General features: G+C 32.8%; 1 protein-coding gene across 3 annotated transcripts; it reads right to left on the bottom strand.

Moving 5' to 3' along the window:
* Positions 1 to 22,873: 22,873 nt before the first annotated feature.
* On the bottom strand, positions 22,874 to 25,228 carry LOC115714406 (E3 ubiquitin-protein ligase APD2). 3 transcript variants are annotated; one of them, XM_030643103.2, is made up of 8 exons: positions 24,967 to 25,228; positions 24,636 to 24,862; positions 24,410 to 24,509; positions 24,242 to 24,298; positions 23,911 to 24,131; positions 23,749 to 23,818; positions 23,350 to 23,659; positions 22,874 to 23,265 (listed from the first exon to the last, which is right to left on the bottom strand). In XM_030643103.2, the coding sequence occupies exons 1-8, from the start codon at positions 25,061 to 25,063 to the stop codon at positions 23,187 to 23,189; spliced, it is 1,161 nt and encodes a 386-aa protein (XP_030498963.1). In that variant the 5' UTR covers positions 25,064 to 25,228; the 3' UTR covers positions 22,874 to 23,186. The 3 variants fall into 3 exon arrangements, with proteins under 3 accessions (XP_030498963.1, XP_030498979.1, XP_030498971.1); XM_030643119.2 differs by having other exon boundaries at positions 24,963 to 25,227; XM_030643111.2 differs by having other exon boundaries at positions 24,410 to 24,506; positions 24,967 to 25,227.
* Between the last annotated feature and the right edge of the window lie 636 nt (positions 25,229 to 25,864).

The raw sequence follows: 25,864 nt of genomic DNA, 5'->3' as shown, positions 1-25,864 counted from the left end.
GTGATGACAACACAATAAACAGGATCAAGTATGTGAAAAGGGTTTAAGATGAATTTATAAATCAAAAAGACAAGCAATTGATAAAGTGAACCAAAACATACACAAATGAATGAAAAATACTTTTGTTTCTTTATTGATGTTGAATAAAATAGATTACATTGAAATGGAGTTTTATTTAGGGCATAAAACCCAACAAAAATGACATCAAGAATCAGAACCTGGAGCTCAAGGAATCTATCATTTGCAGAGAGAACTACTCTCATCAACTCAGTTCTGATTTCTATCCAGACATACTTGAGCCAAATCATAATCATGCCTAAAAGAATTTTGAATTCCGTAGAAGCTATCTGTAGAGCTTTCTTATGGAAAGGGCAAGCTGTATTTTATGGAGCAGGTGTTGTGGCCTGGGATAATGTGTGCCAGTCTAAATCTACAGGGGGATTGGGTATCACAAAGCTTGAAAGTTGGAACAAGGCAGCCATGTCCAAATACATTTGGGCAATCTCAAACAACCAAGAGAGCTTATGGCTAAGATGGGTGAATAGTGTATACATCAAGGGACAAAACTGGTGGAGTTGCAATGCCTCTATCCACTCCAGTTGGTACTGGAAGAGGCTTGTTTCTCTCAAAAACCAGATCCTCTCCTTGATTGATAGTGCTGAGTTCCAGAGTAAGAAATATGTTATCAAAGCAGGTTACAAACTGTTCAGCACTCCAAAACCGAAAACACATTGGAGGAAAGAGGTATGGTCACGACTGAATACACCCAAACATTGTATGATTCTTTGGCTTGTGATGTTGAACAAACTGAAGACCAAGGACAGGTTGATCAAAATTGGTATCCTAGTGCAAGAGAAATGTAGTTTGTGTGGTGAACACAATGAGAACATACAACACTTATTCTTTGATTGCAGGAACACCAGTCACTGTTTGAAGGAGATAAAGTCTTGGCTGGGTTGGAAAGCTCTAACTTCCAATGTGCAGCAACTTGTTAAATGGATTGGGAGGGCAAAGATCTCAAAATTCAGGAAGGCTGTGTATTGTGTTGCAGTTGCTTCCATGGTTTACACAGGCTGGAAATTGAGAAATGCTGTCATTTGGCAGGGTGCACAAGTGGATATCAACCGAATGATTGAAGAGGTTAAATGGAGTCTAAGGACTCGAGTTCAGAATTTCCTTCCAAAGAATCTCTCAAAGGTAGATAAAGAGTGGTTTTTTGCTTTATAGTTAAACAAAGAATTCAATTGTAAAGCATAGGTGAATTGTAAAAATGGAAAAAGAGAATTGTATAGATTGAGATCCTTGTGTTTGGGTGCTCTTAGCTTGTAATTTTGATTGTGCAATACAACTCATTGATTTATCAAAAAAAAATATTTGGTGTTAAGTTTTAATTTTTTAATATTAGCTTACATTTCCAATTCACCCCACTCTTAAAATTATATCTTGGGTTAACAATTGGTATCAGGGTGATGGCTCATTTATTTGATTAGATTTCATAATCTAGAGCATGATGTTTCCATGTAATTCACAAAATAACATGTTAGAAGGTGTAAGCTCAAATAGAGCACCATACTTCAATAGAGTAGACTTTCTTTATTGGAAGATTAGAATGGAAACTTACTTTCAGTCTATGGATTATGATTTGTGTCATATAGTGTGTAATGGTCCTTACATTCCCAAACATGTCATATAGTATGTAATGGTCCTTACATTTTGATGTAGAAGTTATTAAGACTTATGAGGCATATAATAAGAATGATAAGAAAATACTTTCTAAAAATATTAGAACTAAATATGCATTTATATGTTGTTTGGATAGAGATGTGTTTAAAAATATCGAGAAAGCCACTATTGCCTTTGATATGTAGAAAATGCTTAAAGTTACTCATCAAGGAACTAGTGCTATGAAAGAGACTAAATTCAAATTTATTCCACTCAATATGAGAACATTAAGATGAAAGCAGATGAAACTATTGCTAACATGTATACTTGTTTTACCATAATTACTAATGGTTTAAACTCTCTTGGCAAGATATTCACTCAAAAAGATATGGTGATCAAACTTTTGACAAGTCTCACCAAAGCTTATTAAGGAAAGGTGGTTACCATCCAAGAAGCCAAGGATCTCTTAACACTTCCCTTAAAAGAACTAATTGGTTCACTCATGAACCATGAAATTTTCATGAGTGCTCAAGAAGAAGATAAAGTTGAGAAGAAAAAGAAGACTATTGCATTCAAGTCTTCCTCCTCCCATGCCATTAGTGAAGATGATGAGGATAGCTTGTGTAATGACATGAAGAACTTGGCACACTTCTCAAAGAACTACAAAAAGTTCATGAAATTTAAGAAGAACTTTGGAAAAAAGCCACAAAGAGGGAGTGACTCAAAAGAAAGAGCAAAGATGATCCACCAATTTACTTTGAATGCAAGAAGCCCATATATGAAAATGGATTGTCCAATGAGAAAGAATAAAGAATACAAAGAAGGGCAATGTTGGCGGATTGGCTCAATAGTGATGAGGAGGACTCTAAAAACGAGGAGAATAATGAGGAAGCTAATATGTGCATGATGACACTTGATGATGGGGTAAGTATTTCTAGCTAAAGTGACTGTGATAGTGAAAATGATAATGATAACATATATATTGCATATGATTAATTTTTTAATTCCTTTAAGGAACTATTTGACGATTTTTGTAAATATCTTGCTATAAACCAAACTCTTCGAGAGAAGACCAACATGCTACTAAAACAAATTGAAATTTTGAAATTAAATGAAAAGAAACTTTTAGCTGAATCTCAATGTGCTACATGCTCCTCTATAAGAAAGAAATTTTTGATTACATGCTAATGTAAAAAGCCTAAAGAATAACATATATATATTTACAAGAGGAAAAGAAGGTTATGAACTCATGCTAGAAAGTCAATCATGTGGTTCTGTAAAAAAATTGCATTAGCTATGATCCTAGTAGGAAACAAATTTTTTTGAGAAATTTCTTTGTAAAATCATCTAGTCAACCTCACTTTACATACACATATTGTAACCAAGATAGTCATACTATTTTATATTGTCATGTAAAGAAATATCCATATCTAGGTAAGAATAAATGGGTATCAAAGGGTTCTAGTACTAACAAGAAAGGACCTAAAGTTATTGGGTACCAAAAGTTAACAAGCATGTTTGATTTTGTAAGAACCGACAAAAAAGAACAAAATTCTATGGTTCTTGGATACTGGATGTTGAAAGCACTTGACCAGTGATCCCTCAAGATTTTTAAGCTTTAAAAGTAATGAAAGTAGATTTGTCACTTTTGGAGATAATTCAAAAGGATAAATTTTGGGCATTTGTGATATTAGTAATGTATATTCTCCTTGTATTAAAAATATGTTTCTTGCTGACAACCTTAAACATAACTTGCTTAGTATTAGCCAATATGTGATAAATGTTTTTGTGTTTTGATTGAATCTTCAAAATGCTCTATTGAGAATGCTTCAACCAATGAAGTTATTGTTGTTAGAGAAAGAAAGGATAACGTGTATGTTATTGATGTTGATTCGTTTGATAGGAAAAAAAATGTTTAACCATTGTGAATGATAATTCTTGGTTGTGGCATAGGAGATTAGGACATGCTAGTATGAATTCTATTGTAGAATTGGGTAGAAAAGATCTTGTTATTAGTTTGTCATCTATTCCTTTTATTAAAGATATACTTTGTGATGCATGCCAATTTGGAAAATAAATTAAAGCATATTTTCATTCCAAGAAAGAAAATTCACCTACTAGACCTTTGGAATTGCTTCCTATTGATTTATTTGGTCATTCTAGAATTACTAGTCTTGGTGGTAAATACTGTTGAGCTTAAGTCAACGACAGTGAGTCAAATTAAATCGATTAGAATTAGTTAAATAACAATGATTATGACAATGATAATTATTGACCTCACTTTTAGCCAACAATAATAGGTTAAATTAAAGCGATTGCGAATAATTAAACAATAGAAAGTAAATCGTTTAAAGTAAAGAAAATACCAAATTTATAAATGTTCGACCGTTATAGTTGGTCATAGCCTACTCCCTTTTTTTGTTATATTAAGTTGTGAGCAAGAATGAGTTCTTCTATCTCGAAGGCTCTTACAATGACCTCTGAGCAATTTACTCTTAGATCGTGGTTTCTCTCTTGAGTGTTCTATCTATGAATTTTTTTGTCTCCTTGAATAGTGAGATGAGACCACTATTTATATGAATTAATTACATGAAATTTTTTCCCTAAATCAATAATACATACAATGAGAAACTAATTTATTTCCATAATTATAATGAAGAAAATAGGAAACTTAGACTGATTTCCTTTATTCTTTGAAGATAAGAATTTATCCCACAAATATAGTGATAGTATCGTGATTCTCAAGCTTGGAGATATATGAGATATATCTCAGAAATTACTAACTTGCATCCCCTAGACGGTGCATGCGAGCTACCTGCTTAGTGGAGCTAGTCAGATGTCTATTCATGATCTGCTCGGACATCCTACAATCTATATGTAACTTTAAGAGTCATCTGCACAGGTTATGAAATACATTACACGTGTCACCTAGATGGATTCCACATCATAGTGACAAAATTTGGATAACATTTGCCGCAATTCCGCACAAGATTTTCTTGGTCGCACGTGGACTTATTCAGCTAGGAAGCTGTTCAGATGGGTGACGCATGTCTGGTTATCATCTTTGATCCGATGTGACCTGATCGAACGTCTCTTCAGTGTTTGAGGCATTTAATACTTCTTGAAAGCTATACCTTGAATGACGCATTGACGGTTGAGTGATACTGCATGGATGACGTCTATGCCGTTTGCAATGAGTACTAACATTCGATTTACGGGGGAAAACTAAAATATTCAAATTTTAAATTAATTAACTATCCCCCTCAAAAACCTATAAAAGAGGTTTAAAGCTTTTTATTGGGAGATTCTTTTAGCCATTTTACTCTTATAAAACGAGAGCAAAAAAATTCTCTTTTTTATCCTCAAATCTTCAAAGAAAGCTTATTGGAAACTCCATTGCTGATAACCCTCCGAGAAAGTTCAGAAAGCTTTGAATAGTGAGTAAGCTGCCTTTCCCTCTTTTTTTATGCAATATATGTTGAGTAAAAGCATTATTTTCTGAATTTATTGCTGCGAAATTTATGTATTCTTGAACTATTCTTGACTGATCATAGAGTAGATGACATTAGTGTTGGAAATATTTTACCAGGATTTAGATTTACTACCAAGTATGTTTCATTAACATCCTAATATAAATTCTAAAACAATGGAATAAACACATATAAAGTTTAAGGAAACCTTACATTGGGTGCAGCAGAATATAATGACTCCTTTCGTTCAGATCTCTAGCCCTTGATTCCTTTCTGTAGCAGAGCATCACCAAGATCTGAACCTGGATCTCTTTCTCTCCTTCCTCGATGCTGATTCTCCTTCTTGTTGATTGGATTCTTCACAATCTTCCACACTATGATTGAGATACCACTTGATGTGTGTGGGCACTCACACATTCACTCAAGGTTCGAAAATTTAGAAGAAGAAAAGAGAAAAGAAGTGGTTCGGCCTAATAGAGAGAAGCTCAGGAAATTTTTTCTGAAAGTGAAATTTCATCAAATTATTAAGTGTGAGCCATCACTATCTATTTATAGGTAACCAAGTTTAGGTTAGATTTATTTGGCATTAAAATAATAGAAAAATAAATGGTAAATTCTTAGTGTGGCCGGCCATAGGATGTTATTGGGCCCCACTTTGTAATTTTGCCATTTTGTCATTTTCTATCCTATTTTGTCAAAAACACCAATTTTCTAATTTAACCACTTAAATGCCAATTCTAATTATTTAATAACTAAAAATTAATTATTAAATAATATTATCATTTAATATATTTATTAATTAGACATATAAAGTCTCTTAATTAATAAATAAAACCTAGAATCTGTTTTCTTCACAATTTTGTCGTTGCTTAGTGAAAATTCATAAACTAGACATAGTCTAACTTTAGAATTATAATTGATTAATCAATATCAATTAACTAAGTCTTACAAGCAGTATGGTCTCAAGTAGTATGGGGACCATGGGCCTATATAACCGAGCTTCTAATAACTTGAACTGAATTTACCAAGTAAATTCCCTAACTTATTAGTTCCTTGTTGAATCCACTCTTAGAACTTGGAATTGCACTCTCAGTCATATAGAACGCTCTATATGTTCCACGATATAGATACGCTATTAATTATCCATTGTTATAATCCTAATTTGATCAATGACCCTCTAATAGATGATCTACATTGTATAGGGACTAAATTACCATTACACCCTTCAATGTAATTTATCCTTAAAACAGTTAGCTCCGTATAAATGATATTTCAGCGAAGTGAAATGAGTACTCAACCATTTATCTCTGTTTAGCCAAGCTCTAAGGAAATCATCGTTTCACTTCTAAATACCTATATAAGTTATAGATTCCATATCTATGTTTAGCGCTCCCACTCAATTTTACTATCATGTTCCCAAAATGTACGTATCACCCTGACCCAAAAGTAGGCTTAACTAACAAAGCAAAGAACATGTATAATACTCTTGATATCGAACCTAATCATATCAGGATTAAGATCATTTGATCTAGGATCAACTAGGTGATATTGAATTGATAGATATTACGGTAAATTTAACATATCTAATCAAAGTTCAATATCGGTCCCTTCCGATGTATACTCCATACATCCGATACTGGTAAACTTTGCCATTGCCCTGGAAAGGACATAACACTTATCCAAGGTGTAAGTATACCTATCGCTGATTATCATGCCAGTCTAAATCCAGTGAACTGAAAAATCAGGGAATTAAACTTTCGAACATATAATCAAGATTATATTCCACTGTGCTGACAACACTATAATCATTAACAAATACATATGTTCTGGACTTAATAGAATTTATACATTAAATATAATCATGAAATAAATCATGTGAACCATGCAACATAAAATGTTATTTCTGATCTTTATTAACTAGTAATCTGATTATATTGAAATGGGTTTTATTTAGGGCACAAAACCCAACAAACTCCCACTTGCACTAATATAAAACAAAAAGTGCATTTCAAATAATCTCAACACCTTGATATACAAATCAAGTGTAGTATGTAGTATACTCTCCGTAATAGGATCTGATAGGTTGTATTCAACACAACCTTTTCTCCACCATTACATTTCCTTAATCACAAAAACTTTGATAATGTGAAATTCCTCTCTATATGTCTACTCTCCAGGGATACTGGATTCTATACTTTTGGCAACTACTTTTGTGTTAATCAGGAAGTAACACGTGTAGTTAAGAAGTGTTGGAACAGTGCCAAAAATGTATAGAACTTTCCTTAGACTGAATAAGTACCTTTCCTGCAACTTTAACATTCAGTCTCTCTCTAGTAGACTTAGAGACTTCAGATAGGTTTTTACACTTCTCCCAGAATCACTACTCCACCCCCAGAGTAATCACCATCTCATCAGCAGACCTTCTAGCACTAAGGCAAGTCTAGAAATCTGATTTGGTGTAGTCTAAGAGTATTAAATACACCTTAATCGACTAACATATAGTTCCTCTTCTTAATCTTAAAATTTACTTGATTGTCTTCTAATTAATCTGATACCTACTCATTACTCCCACTCAACAGCAGGTGTCTGGTCTAAGGCATACACAAGCATATCTAAGACCTCTCACTGTTGATTCAAGGAATTCTTTCATGTCTTTATCTTTTCTGCAATAGTTGAGACTTTTCCTTAAATAAAATCTATGTCTAGAAGTTGAGAAGTTTTTATAGATTGCCATTAGAAAAGAAAATGCTTCAGCATCTTACTAAAGTAAGTTGCTTGCACTAGAGTAAGTAAATTACCAGGTATACCACAAGCCATAGGTTTAGATAAACTCAAACCTATAATACTAGGAACATGAAGTTTTGTTAAGTCCATTGAATAGACTTATTAACAAAAATTTCCTTTGATGTCCTTGTAATAGAAAATTTTAGGTTACTCCATGTGAATGGATTAAACCATAGTTCTCTTGGCTTTTCTTCTTAGTTTCTTATTTTGACAATCCATTACTTGTTTAAACTCACAATGAATTTTAATCACTAGTGTCTTCCAAGTCATAATAAGGTGAGTTCCTAGAAAGTATCCCACTACGACAAGGTACCGTGAATTATGTCTAAGAAAACTAAATGGTATTGACCTCTTCGGTTGTGTTAAGAACAACAGAGGCAGTGGGACCATCTTATCAGAAAAAGATGACAGAACACTTCTGGAATCAAGAAAAAATATGTCCTCTATTTGCTACTTTGTTTTCAAACTTAGTCATTTTCTTAGATAAGTAGTATTTGTTAAAACAAACACTTTCTTCTCTAATGACTATGGGATGGTCCACCCCTAATCACTTGGAATAGCTAACAAACATGCAAACCTTGGTTAACAGTTCTAGCCTTTCTTAAGATTTCGATTAGGTCATCCATGAATCTAGTAATGGTTTATACTAAGTACACAACCATTCCATCATTGTGAAATTTTCCTATCACTAGGGTATATCCCTAGAAGGACTTAGGCAACGACTAGTAACTAATCATCAATATGCAAATCGAATTTCTGGGGAGGTAAGTTTGGATATCATTCAAAAATCAACTTAAGGATCTTTGAACTGCATATGTACCAAATATTTCTCCACCCCTATCAGTTCGCAAGATCTTAACCACTTACCTTAATGGTTTTTCACCATTGCTAGAAATTCATGAAATTTTTCAAACATTTCAAATTTTTGTGCTTAAGGTAAAATCTAGAGTGATTGTCTTAAGAATATAACGAAAACTCATATCCACCCCTGAATGTACATCCATATGAAAATGAGATGATTATACTATCAGTGGATATAGGCATATTGACTCTTTGCAGAGATTGATCTTGTCAAAACCACTATGAAAGAGATACAAATGCCATAGATTTATAAAATATGTGGTTGTGTCTTTTGATGACTTAGGTTTAGTTACATCAAAGAGTTCTTAGAATAGTGTAAGTGGATCTTGGTCACAGAATACTAAACTCATATTCCATACTAACATACAGTTTGAATCCATTGATAGAAAATGGTTATTAAACACTTGTGAAAGTGTAACTGTATTGTATTCTGGAAAAAGAAATATAAAATCTCTATTTGGAATCTAAAATTTAAAGTCAAAGAATTAGATTTATACTAAATATAATGAGTAATTCTTCTTTCTTGAACCACCACTACTAATTTAACTCTAAGTCTGATTTGCTTAAAGCAAGCATATCGGGATAGAATGTCGGGAATATAATCGTATGCGTCATTCAATTTCATAAGAGGAAATAGAATGACATATATGTGATTTATAAACCATTCATCCAATGATATATTATTGAGCTAATTCGAAATGAATAAGGTAAGAGGAATTAGAATAATTTCATATTTAAAATAAGAATCCAACGATGTCCCGATTAGCGAGAGCAAAGTTATTCTTACTTTATATAATCTTCTTGTTTCATATTGTAAATACTAGTCTAAGGTGTCATCAATTGATGAACAACTAGATGTTGCATTTACAATATTTATCTATCGAGATCTAACACTATTATGTTTGTTTAATGGATGACAATCCATTAGGGATTTGTCCCATTAAAACAACAAAGCTAATTAGACCAACAATGAAGATTCAAAATTAAAATACAAATAATAACAGAAAATAACATGGTTCAATATAAACTCATACACAATTCAGAAATTATCAAACATATAGCAAATAACAAAGACATGTGAAAATACAAAACAAGCATATCTTAAATAATTTCTAAGGTTTCCAACAAACTAATACAGTGTCTCGGTAGGCGAGAGTCAAAGTATCATTCATTGAATAGAGTTGTCATCTCATCTAAAATGCAAACCATTCTAGCAACCTTTTATTCGATCAAAATAAGAATCCAACGTTGTCCCGGTAGGCGAGAGTCAAGGTTATTCTCATTTTATGAGCTTCTACTATTGTTTCATGTTTTATAAGTTTATCTATAAGTAGTCACCGTAGGGGAGAGTCTAATAGAGACGAAAACTTACAAAACACTTATCAAATGAGATCTTACGGTGTTAAATGCGTTCAACGAATAACCATCCATAAGGGGGACGAAGTCTAGCGTCTCGAGGTTATATTGAAAACATTTAACTATTGTAAGACCAACAATGGAGATCGAATATCCTTATAACTAAAAGCTAATTATTTTAGAGAGTTGTATTTTCTTTAATATTTATTTTAATCTATTTATTTTAATATATATTTATTTAATTAAAATTACCAATTTAGAATGAAAAATTCTAAATGCAAATTTTAATTTAATATTTATAAATTATACTTAGATAGATATGAAAATAAAATGAATTATTTCCATCTTAGTAATAATTTCCAATAAATATTTAGAAAATTATTCAAGTTAAGTTGTTTCAAAATTAATTTAAATTAATTTACAACTCAAATTGAATTTTCTATAAATATATATTGCATTTCGAAAAATTAAAGTATATAAGAATACAATTTTTCGAAAAATGCTTTAAAATAAAACAAAAATAAATCCTGGAAAAATTATCCTAATTTTATGTAGGCCCAAAATTAATTAATAAAAATTAATTTTCAACAAAAATATAATTTTCCTATTTAATTAAATATTAAAGAAAAATTTCAAATATTTAAGTATCATGATTAAGAATCAACTTAAATATTAATTTTCTATTTAATTAAATATCACTAGAAAAATACTTCAAGCAAAACAGATAATATCTATCTAGACTTTCATTGACTAATTAATTCATTTTCTAATAATAAAATATTTTAATTCATTTATTTTAATTAATCATTAAATAAAAAAATCATTGATTTCAGTTCGTCCAAAATTAAAATAAATAATTTTCAACGTTTAATCTATTTTTCAAATAAAATTTGAAATTTTTTGCATTTAAGAAATGCAATTTCAAAATATATAAAAAAAATGATTAATTAAATAAAATAAAATATATTTTGAAAATTATTCAAATTTAAGTTATTCTGAAATAACATTTCAAACTTAAAATAATTTTATATTTAATTAAATATCATGAAAATAACAATATTTAAGTATCAAGAATGAAATCAACTTAAATATTTAATTTTCAATTTAATTAAATGTATTAAATATAAGAATTAAATAATCAAGTATGAAAGAAACTTAATTATTAATTCTAATTTAATACTAGGAAAAATATTCTATAACTAAGTTGGTCCAAAATTAATTAAAATAAATAATTAATTTGCAACTTAAAATATTTTCCTAATTAAATATTAGAAAATATAATTAGTACTAGAAATAACTATCTAGAATATATATTATTAACTAAGTGTTTTTCTAAAATTAACTTTAAAATTAAATGAAAAAAAAATCATATATTTTAAAAGTTAATTATGTTGCTAATTCAATTTTATTTAGGTTAGACTAATATAATTAACCTAATACAATTATTTAAATAAGGCAAATGGGCCTTCACAATTGGGGTAGTTCATGTGAGGGAGAGTTGGGTTCAGTATGTCGTACCCACTGCTATTGGCCCCCTAGCTCTCACACAAGGCCCAAAAGAGAGGAATTTAACCTTTAAATAAACAATTGTTATTCATTGAATAAGCCCAAATCTAATTGGGCCTAAATAAATTTACTTATGTCAAAATTTATTTTAGCAACCTAGTCCATTTACTTAGTAAAACTTAAATGGGTTTCCTATATGCATCTAAGCCCAATAGCAAACATATAGGCTCACACAGGTCAAATGATTTGGATGGGCCCTATCATGTTACTAGGTTTACACAGATGAAAGAAGTACAAAATTTACATGTTACAAATTATTTATAAGATCTATTGACAATTGGACTATGATTAAAATCAGATCATTGGATCTGTCAACAAGTTAATCATAGCAATTTAGATCAAATAAATAATAGGTTTGTTAATTTTTTTTTTTGAATAAACAATATAAATAAACAAACAAACATTGTCCATGTAACAGATGTGAAATAAGATATTAATATAATTAAATTATTATTCTTAAACTAACCAACTAAATTTTGAAAATTTAGGGTTGTTAAAAACAACCCTTAAAAAGCTCAAAATTTAAATTCAAAAATGAAAACTAATTTTAAAATATCTAGGTTTATTTGAATTATTTTTATCAAATTAAATTAAATATCAAATAAGATAAATGATTTGAAAAAAAATATATCTTCAATATCATCTTCTAATCTTATAATTTAATAAAATTAAAATAATAAAATAAACCAATTTTAAAATAGATGTGGTTAGATAATTATTATATTAAGAATAAAATAATAAATAAATAATAATTATCCTAATTATATGTCAAAATATCTCAAATTAAGCAATATTCAAATTTCTACAAAAATATCTAAGTTATTTAAATATTTAAAATATAATTTATAAATATCTAGTAAGTAAAATGATATAAAATAGTAAAATATCACTTTTAAACTTATAATTTATAAATAATTAAATATTTAACAAAATAACAAACTTTTGAATTTGAAAATATTATGGTTAGAATATCTGTAAAAATATCTAGGTTAATTTCCAATTTATTAATTATTTAATTTGTCATATAAGATAATTTTAATATAATATTTCAAATAAACAAGATAAAGTTATCTTTTAATTTAAAATATGTTAAATATCAAAATATCTAATCTTATAAATAAATAATATATAAATATTAAAAAAAGTTAACAAATTTTTAAATCTGACCATAATTTAAAAATTAAAATAATCAATTTTTAAATTTGAACCTCAAAATATCAAAATTAATAATAATCTATTGAAAAATAAATATTATTAATTTAAAATATGATATTTAAGTTCAAATATATTTAAAAATAATATTTTATTTTAAATTTGGGGTTTGAAAATCGGAAAAATCGGATTTTTTGGGAAAAATCCCATGAAAATCAGATTTTTGGGTTGGCAAGAACGTGGCTGCCCATGAGGCTGCACGTGCAGCCTAGGAAGGCTGCACGCAGCCTCGGGCGCGCGCGGACAGAGGGCACCCAGCCGAGGTTTCTCGGCATCTGCAGGGTGCAAGGCGGGCGGGTGCAAGGTGAACGTGGGCGTGACGCACGGGTTCAGACAAGGCTTGTCCGAAGCACACGCGCGCGTCTCCTGCGTGTCCAAAGCACTTGTCGCATGCGTGCACCTAGCTTCGACAGCCATGGCTTCCAATCTTCCAAAATTCATAACTTTCTCAATTTTTATCGGAATCAAGTTCCGTAAAAATAAAAAATTGCTTAATTTTTCACAAGGAATCCAAATAAAATATTTTAAAAAACAGAAAAAATATTTTTCATGGAAAAAATTCATACAACACATACATTCATCACATAAGCACATAAACCAACACGAAACCATCCAAATCAACATAACATCGTTTTAATTTATATTTCATGAAAGTAAATTATTACCATGGCTCTGATACCAGTTGTTGAAAATATTTTACCAGGATCTAGATTTACTACCAAGTATGTTTCATTAACATCCTAATATGAATTATAAAATAATGAAATAAACACATATAAAGTTTGGAAACCTTACATTGGGTGCAGCGGAATATAATGACTCCTTTCGTTCCGATCTCTAGCCCTTGATTCCTTTCTATAGCAGAGCATCACCAAGATCTGAACTTTGATCTCTTTCTCTCCTTCCTTGATGTTGATTCTCCTTCTTGTTGATTGGATTCTTCACAATCTTCCACACTATGATTGAGATACCACTTGATGTGTGTGGGAACTCACTCATTCACTCAAGGTTCGAAAATTTAGAAGAAGAAAAGAGAAGGGAAGTGGTTCGGCCTAATAGAGAGAAGCTCAGGAAAATTTTTCTGAAAGTGAAATTTCATCAAACTGTTAAGTGTGAGCCATCACTATCGATTTATAGGTAACTACCTAGGTTTAGGTTAGATTTATTTGGCATTAATATAATAGAAAAATAAATGGTAAATTCTTCGTGTGGCCGGCTGTCATTTTTCCATTTTGTAATTTTGCCATTTTGTCATTTTTCCATCGTATTTTCTCAAAAACGCCAATTTTCCAATTTAACCACTTAAATGCCAATTCCAATTATTTAATAACTAAAAATTAATTATTAAATAATATTGTCATTTAATATATTTATTAATTAGACATATAAAGTCTCTTAATTAATAAATAAAACCTAGAATCTCTTTTCTTCACAATTTTTCCCTTGCTTAGTGAAAATTCATAAACTAAACATAGTCTAACTTTAGAATTATAATTGATTAATCAAAATCAATTAATTGAGTCTTACAAGCAGTATGGTCTCAACTAGTATGGGGACCATGGGCCTATATAACCGAGCTTCCAATCTAATCAAAGTTCAATATCGGTCCCTTCCGATGTATACTCCATACATCTGATACTGGTAAACTTTGCCAATGCCCTGGAAAGGACATAACCACTTATCCATGGTGTAAGCATACCTATTGCTGATTATCATGCTAGTCTAAATCCAGTGAACTGACAAATTAGGGAATTAAACTTTCGAACATATAATCAAGATTATATTCCACTGTGCTGACAACACTATAATCATTAACAAATACATATGTTCTGGACTTAATAGAATTTATACATTAAATATAATCATGAAATAAATCATGTGAACCATGCAACATAAAATATTATTTCTGATCTTTATTAACTAGTAAATCTGATTATATTGAAATGGGTTTTATTTAGGGCACAAAACCCAACAATTAGGGCTTTTAATTTTGACTAACATACGCTTAAACCTCTTGATTCTCTAATTTCGTATTACTTTTGGCCTGAAAATGTTCACATTCACCCATTTATGGGTTTCTAAAAATTTCTAGATATTCTTCGAGATTTTAAACTTTTGAGTTTCGTAAATCCATTCCAGAATGAAACTCCTTCTTTTTATCTTGAATCAGCTTGGTCTGCATATTAAACATGTTTTTCTCCTTTCCCCCATCCAACTCTCTCTCCTTGTCCCTCATATTTTTGTAGATGAATCCTGATGAGTTCTGGGGAGGCAAACACCATATTAACGAGGATCTACTTCAGCTCTTATAAGAAGATCACCCTCAACTCGGTGCAAATTCACCTTCATCGCGTGACAATCTTTCAAATTCTAGTTTTGAGGATTCAGAGTGAGCAGTGATCATACAAACCCCGGAGCCCGTGGTGTAGCACCACCAATACCTCGATGTATAGGGTCCGACCTGGTGTTGTAGACACACTTCCAGAGGGTTGGCCAACCCCATCTGCCAGGAGTACTATCATAGCCGTTATCGCTATCATTGTTATGAAGCATACATGTGAAACAAAGCAACTGTATAAACATAGAATGATGGCATAGACCAATCAGACTATGAGGAAGGCCATAAAAATTGATCCTCACCTTGCCCAGCTATTTACAGCAGCTGGGGTGGAGCAAGCCAAGCCACCAAGCGCAGATGAAGTAGTTGCTAGAGGGGACATCAAAGTCCAAGAGATTGAGGACCAGCGGTGAGGTCTGCCCTGCTAGCCCTTCTAAAGTTGACAGAGAGGAAGAAGATGAAGAGGAGAAAGCTCAAGTACTTCCTTTTGGTGGCTATAATGAGGCTGAAAAGCCTATCTCGAAGGAGGAAGATGTCTTGGTGGTAGGCCAAGATTACATTGAGGAGGAATACACCGAGGCTCGACCTTTCAACAATCGAGGTTTGAGGGGTGCTCGATGGGTCTCACAACCATTTGTGCTAACTTTTAAGAGATTAACTAATATTTATGAAGAATGTCTCCTTGTGAAGGTGGAGGCATTCCTCCCTAGTCCCGGATAGCTGGCAACAAATCCTGGAGGCAGATTTTGTGCATGGCCAGGGCCACATGCCAAATAGGGTGCAATGCTGCCTTTACATCCCTATTTTAACGAAATATCCAATTATCATCACATATGTCTGACCAAGCTCACTCCTAAGGGCATAAAGTACCTTGGTGCACTGTTCGTGTTGTATGCTACCCAAGGATGGGGTCAGCCATCGCCCACGACACTAATTGGCTGTTTGATTTGAAATCTAGCCCAAAATAGAATAGGTTTGGGTATTTCTACTTTTCCTAGAATGAGTGTAAGTGGATGACCGGTACCACAGGCACATATGTGTCCAAGATTGGTGGGTTTTAGAGGATTAATACTTTGTCAAGGACATGGGTACCAACCATTATCACTTTTTAGTATATTCCATCTTATTGCTGTTCTCCTTTTACCTTGGAGCTTAGGATAAGAGCCCAAGAAATACTCCAACTTGTAGAGTCGACTCGAAATATTTCCCTCTTAGCCACTGAGGCTAACTTCATCAAGTACGGGCTTTACCCATCTGATGAAGTTCAGGAGCCCAAACAGGTGACTGAGGAGGTTACAACCGTGCAAAAGGCTCTGAAGAAGAGGAGGAAGAAGAAGGCTCCCCATGGTGATCAAGTACCAATTGAGCGACCCATAAGGATTAGGGACGATCTTGAGGAGGTTGCTCGTCCTTCCGTCCATGCGGTAAGAAAGGGAAAGGTTGTGGTGGTCGAGGATGAAGAGGAGGACTCTTTTGATGAGAATGCCCCTTCATTACTTGTTCGCGAGGGTGCTCCCGTTCAGTGTAGGGTTGTTTATTTTTCACTTTTTAACATATTTGTCTTTGTTTGATTATGTTTTTAACAGATGCTTTTCTTTTTATGCAGTCATGTTGAAGAGAATGCTACGTGTTCTAAAGAAGAGGTCAAGCGATGCATCTGGTCAGATATCTTAGACCAAATGTCCAAAGGTAAATGATACTTTACCCAAGAGTATTTCCCCAAGCTCTAAGACTCCTTAGGTCAACACATAGAGGAGTTTGGCTGCTAACTCCTCGAACATTCCTAGTGCTGCTCGTGAAGTTATCTCTCTAGTGAGGAAGAATACCAAGTCTCAGGCTTCCAAAACTTCAGCCAAGAACTCTAAAGGGGCCAATATTGAGGGGCCCGGGCTGCCAAGGCCGTTGGATACTCCACCGTACTCCAGCCAGAAACTATGAAGGGGAAAGAAATGCTCAGTTTTTATTAAGATCGCGTGATGCATGGGGTAAATGAGCAACTCACGGGGGCAAAGGAGATGCCAGCGGAACTACTAGTCGGTGGAGTTCTGAAAGAGGTTACCCAAGTAAGTGTTTTGCCATGGGATTGTCTTTATAAAGATTTTGCTTTGTACATGCTTTAACTATACTTTACTGTACAAGTTACTCTGAAGTTTGCATATACTTATTCTCGAGCCAAATTTGTTGTGCTAAAGGCCACAACAGCTACCAGTGAACTGAAGAAGGCACTGGAAGATGCTAAGAAAGAGGCCAAGCAAAAGAGTTTTCAATGGGGCAAAGTAAACAACTAAATTGTTGCTATGAACAAGCTCATTGAAGATCTAAGGCAAGAGATTAAGGACATACTGTCCATGACCAAGCTCGAGGAGGACATTGGGGTGGTGACCAAGAATGTGAATGCTCTGAAGGATTAAAAGGAAAGTCTTTATACTCTCTTCCAAAACCATGAAGCCGAGGTTACTAAGCTGACCGAAGAGAAAAATGCCTTGTAGTAAACCCTTGATGTTGAGCGGGTAACTTTTGGTGCTGGGCAAGAGGCACTCCAAAAGGAAGTTGAGAGCTATGAAACAGTCGCATTGGACGTTTTCTATGAGTTCTGGAAGGAGAATCCAAACGCCAACTTCGACTATCTCAAGGGAGATCTTTGTACTAGCTTTCTTGGCTTTTGCAAGACACAAAAAGTTAAGGAAGAAGCGAGGATGGCTGATAAAGACTCCTCTTCCGCCCAAGAGCACGAGAACCTTGCTACCGAAGATTCAACTATAGCCGCTCAAGATTCACTTGATCAATACAAAAAGTTTGGGAGTCATTTGGCATAGAATTGCTCAACTTTTTTTATTTGTTCGGCCTACAGGCCTATTTTTCGGTACAATATAGCCGACCAAACAACTTTCAAACTTGGAAAATATTTTTATTTTGCTTAAGACAATTAGCTCGCCAGGTAGCTTTTTATTCCAAACTTATCATTCTTTGTTATCGTAATATGAATATTTACCTGTAAGTCTGAATTTAATATTTTTTTATTGAGCTTGTTTTTTACCAATTCTTGTATGGGTATAGTTGCCCCCCAAGTGACCGAGCAAACTTTTGACTCTTGATCACTTGCATTGCACAAGTTTTATTTTGTCTGCCTGGTTTTTAAGTTTAGGCAAACCCTTTGTACACATTTCAGAAAATTAAATAACTTAATAGAATTGAAAAAAAGGTAAAAAAAAATTGACACAATTTGAATAACAATTAATATCTTTATTCACTTATTAGTCGATATCTGTTGTTACCGTGGTAATGTATATTTATTGAATTATAATAAGCTATTACATGATCTACCTGATCTTCAGCTAATTAAAATATAAAACATTTGAACGATATAATCTTTCCAAAAGACATTGCTCAAGAGCAATGATTTTGAACAATATGTACTTTGAAAATGGTCACCTGACCTTAGTACTAGTTGTTTTTTCAAACCTTTGAGTTAGTCCCGCTCAGAAGGCTACCACTTAAGAGTGGTGTTCGAGCATGGTGCAACTTGTGTGCTTGGACCTTTTGCACTTATTGGTAGTATTTTTTTAGGTTTTCACCATTCCAGTACCTTGGTACTAGAACTTCTTCCATGGTTTTATCATACCAACCAAATTTATATGCTCTAGATTTTGTAACTTCGGTTACTTGGTATGGTCCTTCCCAATTAGACCTGAGTACACCTGCTACACTGTCCTTTGTGTTCAAGAATACCCTTTTGAGTACCATGTGTCCCACAAAAAATATCTTTCCTTAACTTGTTTGTTGAAGTATCGAGCCATTTTTTGCTGATGAGCTAGTAGCTTTAGATTTGTTGGATCTCTCTTTTCTTCAACATCATCAAGTGATTCTGTTAGAAGGGCATGGTTAATCTCGTGATTGTAAGTCAACCTTCTGTGGGATGAAGGTTCTAACTCAACGGGCAACATTGCCTCATAGCCATAGGCCATGGTAAAAGGTGTCTACCTGGTTGCCGTTCCTTTAGTTGTTCTGTACGATCAAAGTAGCTCTGGTAGTTCTTCTAGCGTCGAATTTAGGTGTTTTGCCAGCAAAACACCTTATGTCGATCAAGCATCCCCAATAGCCTTTGCCAAGGCATAAGCTCGCCGGCAAAATATTACTGAAGACTTATGCCTAGTTTCGCCAGCGAGAAAAATCGCCGACAAAGGTTAATTTTCTTGTAGTGACATCATTTTTCTTGGGATACATCCAAATATAATTACTAGCAGCCTCACGAGTCCCTCTAGGGAAATGCTAAGTCTAGATTCAACGATGTCCTGATTATGAACTTAAGGCTACCTATCAGTCTTGTTGTGTCCTTGTCACTTTGAGAAATAATACACGTAAGAAGTGACTGCATATCATTATGCATGCATGGATTACTTCCTTTAGGTGTTTTCCGCTTTAAAGCTTTCTAAAACACAAAAACTTTCAATCTTTGATGAGTCAAAACTTTGAGAGACTATGTTTAAGACAATCATATGAAAGAGATCTTAACGAAAGAGTACCAAATACTCAATATATCTCAAATTTTATACATGGTATCAAGAATCATAAAAACTTTATGGATAAACGAAATAATTTAATCAGCATGTGTACTTTCTTTAACTAAGGCAAACCTTAGCTTTCCTTATCCTTTCATTTTATCATCAATTGTTCATACTTAATAAGTCATTAATATCTCCATATGAGAAATTTTATAACATCAAGAATTTGATAAATTTAAAAGTGCCAGAATATAGCTTAGTCACCCTCAAAAATTAATAACAACACTAATGTGATATTTAGTCACACATGCATTAACAAGTTATCGTAAATTCATCGTATTTACAAATATTCTTAATTAACACGATTATCTCATCAGAATAGACAATGACGATCATATATGTATTGTCGTATTCATCCAAAAATATGTCCACTTATGATCTATGTATTATCTTGAGCCTCAAGCATAAGTATGTAGAAATAGAAGATTCACAAGTTCTCCCGAAACTATTTCTATGCACAAAATCAACCGACAAGTCTCTGAAAGTCATCATTGTGAAGTAAATATAGGAATATAACTTTAGATGCTCAAGAAAATTCTTAAGCAATTCCACCCTCATAATATTTTTCATATAAGGATCAATGGACATATATATATATATATACCTCATTATAACCGGCTGACACCCATCATAATGCTCCCATTGAGCATATGCAGTAACATGGCATCTTTAAATTCAAATGTGATTTGAAGATTTATCAATTTTGAAGCATAGTCTAATTTTTTTATGAGAGATCGATATGACAAAGCATATGATAGTCCCATCCGATAACTAATCGGTAGAGGTTTTAGGATTGCTTAAAGCTAAAAGAAAATATCTTAGAGCTCTGTTACTATGTGAAAACAAGAGTTATGCAATCTGCTCATTTTCTTATCAATGATCTATCAACGGAAACGATCATGTTATGCTAGAGTCATTCAAATAAAATATATGACTCTTACTTAAGTAAGGACAACTACTCTAAATTTTATAACCAAATTTTAGTTAATCCACTACCGATAGGGTAGAAAAGATTGATTGGTTCATGACATTTAATGTGTTTCCTTCACCATCTAAGTATCCTACCTAACAATAAAATCATAGACAAGATGACTAAGTTACATGTATGAATCTTAGTATTAATTATGATTAATACGAGAGAAAATTATTAACACGAATTATAATTTTTGGTAATTGACATGTGAAAACTTACTATTACATGTAAGTATAACACATTAATGAATAATTTAATCTCATAATTATCTAATAAGGTCAATTGCGATTTTTAAATTTTTAACAAATTACATTATCGTAAAATATTAACTAAATATTGGCAATAATTTCTATCATAAATGCACAAATATTGTCCAATATTTTATCGCACATTATCCATAGTATATGCCCTGAATGAATTTATAAATATAATGAAATTCTCAAAAATATCAGACATGTATCTAACAAAATTATGAAATAATGAATTGGTAAAGTTGAGCTTGTATGAGATTAAACTAAATAATAAAAAAAATATTACAATTCTCACAATTTTATGATTGACAAAATTGAGATGCTTAGACCCACGATAGATGAATACTTAAGCACTCAATTAATTATTCACCAACATCATTATATTATCAAAAATGTCAATCTTCTATCAAATAATTTTTATGGCATGAATATAATTATGTTTTAATCGAATCAAATGAAAAAAATAAAATTGTGAGAAAAAATAAATTAATTTTGTGATTATGTGTCAATTAACAATTTAAATTGACAAACCCAAAATATAATCACACAAATAAATAGGAAAATCAAAATGGAGTAAAATGGAAAAAAATTGGTCCAAAAACGACACCACACACGCCCTAGTTTTTTTTAGTACCATGTCAAGAAAACGACATGTCGTTTGGGAAGAAACGACTTACCCCCTCTTACGCTAAAATAACCCGTCGTTATCTCCTGGTATGGTTGCCTCATTTTGAAGTAAACGAAGTGTCGTTTTCCTCCTAACATGAGAAAGAAAAACGACACGTTGTTCAAAGACATCCCTGACCTTCATCTGGTGCTTGCAGGTCTGGTTATCGGGTTCGTATGACCCGGATCGTGACCCGACTAAAAAACACACCTCTGGTGGTCCATTTTTGATGTTATTTTGGGGGTTTCATTTGTCATGTTCTTTCCATTTCGCATACGCATTTTTCCCAAAAACAACCTTAGTCGTGTAATAAATCAAAAACAAATATGTAGCAAAAAATGTGTTCAAGAACCATCTTCTCCCATATTCGTGCCTTATGATCCTCAAATCAATCTTAAAAAAAATTCTTAGAGTATCTCAAATACAGATACAACTCATACTCCATCCTAAACAATCAAAAAACATGAAAAATGATTAAGGGTTTACCAATCCGTGAGTATGAAAAAAAATAGGAAATAAGAAGAAAAGAAAAATAAATAATTTTTAGCCTTAAAATTAGATGACCTAAGCTCTTGATACCAATTATAAAAATTATTGAGCATCAAAATAATAACAATTATGCTTATCTAAAAATAATACAATATCTTCTTATTTAAAGCATCAAATTTCATATTATAAAAGGCATTCTTACTTTGTAATAATGTTCATGAATTCTTACACCTCTTGTGCTCTTCTTATTTCTTCAAAAGTTTTGAAAAACAAAGTGTGCAAGAATTTGATGAACACTACTCTTGTATTCTCTCAACACACTTAGCCACACACCCATCTCTCACCACTATAAATAAAAGTCATAAACTCTTATTATGAGAGATTATGGGCCAATTAGACCTAGATGGCCAATTAAAGAGAATTAGTTGTCTTGGCTTAATGGTCTAGCCAAAGATATTTTTGAGCGTGTCTATAGGTCCCGAGTATTGTTAGTATGTTATGTCTATTTCATTATGCCCCGATAGTAATATCATCCATTACAAATTATATATAGTTATTATTATATACTAATACTGACACTGAGTGAACAACACTTAATTATATTAGTCAGCTGAAAATATTCTAACATTAAAAATGACTTCTTTAAGTTAGTGTTGTACTAGTAGGCCATTCTAAAAGGAAATTAGGTAAAAGCTTCCAACTTGTAATATCATTACCAGCGAAGAAAATGGAATAAATATTTACATGGGCACAAAAACATTATCTGAACAGTCCACTATGCCAGTGGATACGCTAAGCACGTGTGCTCAGAAATAGTCTATAATCATTTCCTTGAAAAAACTAAGAAGATTTTCATAAACCACTGCTAACAATTGGAACAAATGGCAGACCGTACTCACTTTTATTGCTGAATCAAGTTGTATGTTGTCTTTGGCACAAGCTCAAAAGCATTATTCATAGTATGACAATCACTTCATTATACTCTTTCACGTCACTCATGGGTTAAACAACCTTCTCACCTTGTGAACGAGCCTTCTACATATGGGACATACCTTGCTCTCTCCATCCATTATCCTTGAAACAAAAAAACCACCCTAATGGTTAATATCTCTCTGTAAAAATTATACATACATTTTCTTTGTTAATCCATTTAAGTACCTCTGCGCGCAATCATAGCAAGTAGCACAATGACCACAAGGAACAAAGAAGCAATTACGCTGATCATCGTAACAAATAACACATAATTTCGCATCATACAACTCCTCCGAAGTGCTACTTGACGCCTCAGATTCATCTTCTTCATGTTCAACAGTTCCGTATGTACATCGAATTGGTTTCTCTGACAGCATAGGGCGAGTCTCAGCAACTTCATCTACTGCAGTGTTGTATATTGCAGGTCTTTCACTTACGTCGCCATCACAGGATCCAAGGTATTTCAGTATTAGAAGTATAAAAATCGTAATAAACCCTGTAAAATTGTTAAATATAAGTTTTTGAAAAGAGGGAATACAAATAATATGTATATATTATTTTGTCAAATATGTTACTTTGTTTTACCTAAAATTGCGATATAGGTTATAACACGAGCCACGAAAGAAAGCTCTAGGTACCACCCTTCTAGATGACCCTGTAAATAATTAGATTATGTGATTAAGAGAGCAGGACAATGATCGAGTTAAACAAGTTAGAGAAGATTGTTTGGTGGGGGAAAAGCCTTACGTCGTTTGGTGTGGTTAGTATGACATAATGAGTATATGAGAGAATAGTTTTGAGCCGGCAAGATCCCTTTGATGTTGAACACTTGTTCTTGGCTTTAGTAATATCATACATCATTGATGTAACATTCACACTAAGAGCTACAACTATACTTCTTGAATTTGAGTTTATGATGTCAAGGTAGTACCTCTCATCTTCCTCAATAACATACTCCATCTCTTTATCTACACTCATTCAAAAAATGCTTATAATTTAGATGAACAAACTAGCATGGTTAGCCTCTGAATATGAATTTTCTTGAGAACATGCATAGGAAAAAAAAAATGAGAGTTACCTTCTATAGAAGATGTACTTGACAATTGAGGCTGCAATGTTTTATGGATTTGTTCACCTATTGAAACACACAAATACAGTTTTCCTCAAAGGTTAATAAGAAAATCATGATGTTATGATTCAGGCGGTGTAGCTGGTAAAATTAAAGTTATCTTAAAGTTGACATAACCTTTACTCATAATCGCTTCAAGTTGATTTATTGAACTACTCTGACCTTCTAACCTCAATCTTATCCTCGAACCCTTGTTTAACCAGAACGAAAATCCCTGCTTTTAAGAATCAAATGAATTAAAATTAAAAACTCAAATTTTTAATTCAATAATACAAATGAATCAACCATTTGAATCTAAATAAAGTCAGAGATATGATATTGTTTAGCAAGTGTTGCTAGCTACCTTTATACCATAGGATCCAAGAGCCAAATATTTAGACACAGTCCAATTTGTTTGGGAGGTCAATTCAGGTTTTCCATCAAGAGCATAAAGAGAAACACCTTTATTATTCTCATTTCTTACTTCAACTTGCTGAACAAAAAGAGAGTTCGCCTTAACCAGCCTTGAAGATTGGGGTCCAAGAACCATACGGCATTCTCCATAATACCCATATCGTAGAGTAGCCGAAACTGGAGAAGAACAAAAAAAAAAAAAGTAGAAATGCCTTGTTTGAGAGTGAAAGGATGAGAGAGATAACAAAAGAAACTTTCATAGAAGGTGAAAAATTACATGCCACAAATCCAGAGAGTAAGAGGAGTTAGAATGCAAGTCCAGGAGTCATGCCACGGCTGATGAGAACGGGTAGGAAAGGTCCAAACCGGTCGATGCATTGGTTGTTGGGAGAGGCTCCAGAGAGAAGATGGGTTATCGGAATAGTAGCTGACTCTCTAAAACTAGTAGTAATACAAAACGAAGAGAAAAGGCATACAATTTTTGAAGTTGGGAAATGGGATTAGACTAGTAAATCACCATTTGTTGGAATTGGAGGGTTGATGTATATTGTAATAGTATTAGTCAGTACACTTCTACTAACCGTTCTTAATGAGATTGGCGGGTTACTCGATGGCCTAGTTTTTGAATGTTAGGTGTTGGTTATTTTAGTCTTTTTCCTCACCCTCTACCCTTCTCATTCGATTCGTTTGGTTCTTGGAATGTGGCTTTTTTGTGTAATTTATTTATATCTACTATCTAGAATTTCTTAGTTTGTTATGTATTTTGTCAGTTCGTAATAAATTAGGAGAAATGCTAAAGGGTACCAATGGTGCCTAGCACCCTCCTATGTGTCAATTTCGCTATTGGTCTAATTAAGTATCGGGTTCCATATAATTTAATATAACAGTTTTTAGGGAGTATCGCTAGCCAATCGCAACGCGACATGTCGAGAAGGTGTTAGGTACCACTGGTGCCTAATAGCAATACTCATAAATTAGGTAGGAGAAAATTTAGAAGAAAGCATAATCTCGGCATATAATAACTAAATACTCGAGTAAAAAAAAAAGAAGGTAAAAAACTAGGAGTGTAAATGGATCTGTCACGACTCGAGCTCTAGGCCGTGACAGATATATATTATCCATAACTGGTGGTCAAAAATCACACTTTGACATTTGTAGGAAGATTTATAAATAATCCTT

Source organism: Cannabis sativa, chromosome X (assembly GCF_029168945.1).
Source record: "Cannabis sativa cultivar Pink pepper isolate KNU-18-1 chromosome X, ASM2916894v1, whole genome shotgun sequence".
Classification (NCBI taxonomy): domain Eukaryota; kingdom Viridiplantae; phylum Streptophyta; class Magnoliopsida; order Rosales; family Cannabaceae; genus Cannabis; species Cannabis sativa.
The sequence above is the reverse complement of the archived record's forward strand: the minus strand, read 5'-3'. Positions and strand labels throughout refer to the sequence as shown.

Coding starts and splice junctions, on each gene's coding strand:
- LOC115714406 (XM_030643103.2), bottom strand. CDS start 25,063: ATGCATCGACCGGTTTGGACCTTTCCTACCCGTTCTCATCAGCCGTGG. Junction 24,510..24,635: donor TTGGATCCTATGGTATAAAG/GTAGCTAGCAAC, acceptor GATTCTTAAAAG/CAGGGATTTTCGTTCTGGTT. Junction 23,660..23,748: donor AACCTATATCGCAATTTTAG/GTAAAACAAAGT, acceptor ACAATTTTACAG/GGTTTATTACGATTTTTATA.